General features: G+C 34.9%; 1 protein-coding gene across 1 annotated transcript in view; it reads right to left on the bottom strand.

The window, feature by feature from the left end:
- Positions 1 to 547: 547 nt before the first annotated feature.
- The window catches only part of LOC109586104 (uncharacterized), a 24,653-nt gene continuing 22,456 nt past the window's right edge, over positions 548 to 2,744 (bottom strand). The window contains exons 16-18 of the mRNA XM_020002275.1: positions 1,180 to 2,738; positions 1,076 to 1,126; positions 548 to 924 (exon numbers count right to left, since the gene is read on the bottom strand). Of these exons, the coding sequence (XP_019857834.1) occupies positions 557 to 924; positions 1,076 to 1,126; positions 1,180 to 2,738 (1,978 nt within the window). The 3' untranslated portion in view covers positions 548 to 556. The remainder of the gene's footprint in view (positions 925 to 1,075; positions 1,127 to 1,179; positions 2,739 to 2,744) is intronic.

Below are 2,744 nucleotides of genomic sequence, written 5' to 3'. Positions count from 1 at the left end.
CATTAAAATCTTTGTAAGTCTCTATTAATTTTTATAATTTAGATTCAATAATCATATATACATGTAACTAGAGTTGCTGTAGTAGATCAACCCACTAGCCAATTCATGTACATTAACTTGATGGGTTTGATAGACCTTGACACTTTGTATTGCTACAATTCTGCCACAGACCCATATGACCATTCCCCCTAGTAAAAAAAGCCATTTGAAATAGTCTTCATTTGAAATCCTAAAAAACAGATTTCTAGTGACTCACCAGGTCTAGCAAATAAGGGCTCCAAAGCTATAATATTCAATACTCCACAACCGAAGGATAGGAGAACCTCCAATATTCGTCTCAGACTCTGTGAGTGCTCCTTCCACCACTTTTGGACAAACTGGCACTGCCTGCCATTGTTTTAACCCTTTCATGAAATTCGTGTACAATGTACATATAAAGCATGCAGGCGTCTACACAATGAAAATTTAGAGTACTTCAAAAATGAAGTTTGACTTTAAAAGTGATAATAAAATAAACAATATAAAAGAAATTTTACTACAATAAAAATTAAAACATCTAATTTTCATACTGTTTGACTCTTTTTGACAATGGATCCAAATGAGCATCAGAGAATTTATCTTTATATCTTTCCATGAGTTTTCGAGCAAATTCCTGAGCAGGTTGAGTACCTTTCTCATTTAAGATATTTAAGAACAATAAAAATGTAGGCTCCTTATTAATTTTAACTGCAACTTCAACACGTTCCATTAATTCTTCCATTCGCTGATACTTATTCCACCCAGTATTTCTATCAGTTATAGCGCTCCTCTCTGTTTCATTGATCAGATTCATCTGAAGCAGCTTGCTTGCAATTTTGGAAAAATCATCAGAAAAATATTCCTTGATCTCCTCTGTGCTTTCCACAAGAACCTGATATGCAAAATCTAAAATAAAAGCATAATACAGTATACTAATTTTCATGATAAAATTCTATAGGTGTATTCAAACAGGATAGATCTACATGTACAAGGCTATAGCACTACTGTAACAATAGCATTCACATTATAGGTCTAATATAAAATGTGTTGAACTCACTTGTCTCCAGAACATCAGGTAAATTGTTTAGCTCATCATGCTGTCGTTTTCCTATAATAATAACAAACTATGCATTAAATTACTACTTAACACTATACCCTTACCTTTATTTATCTGATCTATCCAATTCAAGCAGTAAGACATTTCTTTGGGTTTGCAGTCAATAGTGCAGCGAAAAACATAACGATGTTGTGTTTTAAGCCATGATACTACAGCTACATGCCTTCCTTTACCACAGGGACAGTAAAATGCTCTTTTTGGCTTCTCACATGTACTAAGTTTATGCTTAGACATTGCTACATCAACTGCTTTTTCCACAGCATCCCTTGCTGGAATATAATCATCAGTTGCTTCACAATAAAGTGCAATACAGTCAACTTGTTCCACAAGAATAATGATACTTTCAAGAAGGTCTGGACATCGTAAAGTAAAATAGTTTGAAAAGTTTGACTCTTCAACAAACTTCCACGGAGCCTCCTTATCAGAGAGAAGGTGAACAATGACTGCACAAAAGAGACCCATTGGAATAGCATTTTCAAAATACAACAAAAGAGGTGTTGTGTTAGGGTAGGGGTTGATGTCAGATACATCTTTTATTGGTAGAAGAGCTGGCATGAAGAAAGATTCTTTCTCGGGTAACTTTGTAGCAATCAGAAGATATTCAAAAAGACCAAGTAACTTTGCATCAAAATCAGAAAATGCCTCGCATATTTTATTAGAACTTTTTGAGGCCTTTTTAAGGATTTCAATGGAGAGATGACCTTTGCACACGAGTGCTTTTTGATCAGGAAGTAGAAGTTTTGCTTCAGAATGAGTGTCACAGATAAAAATTAGTAAATCTCTAAGAATGTTAATAAGGCTCTCTATATTAACAAAAACAAGATCTCCAGCAGGTGAATCAGGATAAAAGAGTAATTTATTGAGAAAACTGAGAAATTTAATAGCACTTAATGATTCTTCAGGTGACAAATTAACTTTTAATTGTTGGCCAAGCTTTTGACAAAAAGATAAACTTAAAACACCACAACCTTCCTTAGCAACATCATGGAGAAGGACACCAAAGCAATACCACTTCAATGGAACTTTGATTTGATATGCATTATCTTCCAATGCTTGAGCTATCTTATATAAGTCTGAATCTGGCTGTAGATTCTCAAAGACTTTATTACGAGCTTTACGACCATCAACCTCATACAGATATATTTTACCTTCACGTCCCACTATCTCACAAGTCTCATGATGACAAAAGATTTCATTTATTGTTATCTTTTTATTAACAATCGACTCTTTACCATTCTTTAGTGCTTCTTTATATTCATCATGGTGAGTAGCAACAGGCAGCACTTTCAATTTATCTGAAGGAGGTGTGATACACTTTGAAAGAACAGGATCATCAGCAATCAACGAGCGATATCGCTGGGCACTGGAGGCTATTGCAGAGAGCAGATGCTTCAAAATCTCAATAACTGAGAGTGAATGCTGACCAACACTAATTTCTCTCTCAGAAAGCTGCATTGCTGTACAGGATGGATCACTAAGATTCTTAGATAAATTAACTACTAGAAGTAAAACTGAAGCATATGGCATGAATGCTGGGAGTAACTTTTGAAATTGAATTTGGCCTCCAGAGTCAATGAAATAGAGCCAACGCCGACCATGAAGACTTGTC

Source organism: Amphimedon queenslandica, unplaced genomic scaffold, assembly GCF_000090795.2.
Source record: "Amphimedon queenslandica unplaced genomic scaffold, v1.1 AMPQUscaffold_12945, whole genome shotgun sequence".
In the NCBI taxonomy this organism is placed as follows: domain Eukaryota; kingdom Metazoa; phylum Porifera; class Demospongiae; order Haplosclerida; family Niphatidae; genus Amphimedon; species Amphimedon queenslandica.
The sequence above is the reverse complement of the archived record's forward strand: the minus strand, read 5'-3'. Positions and strand labels throughout refer to the sequence as shown.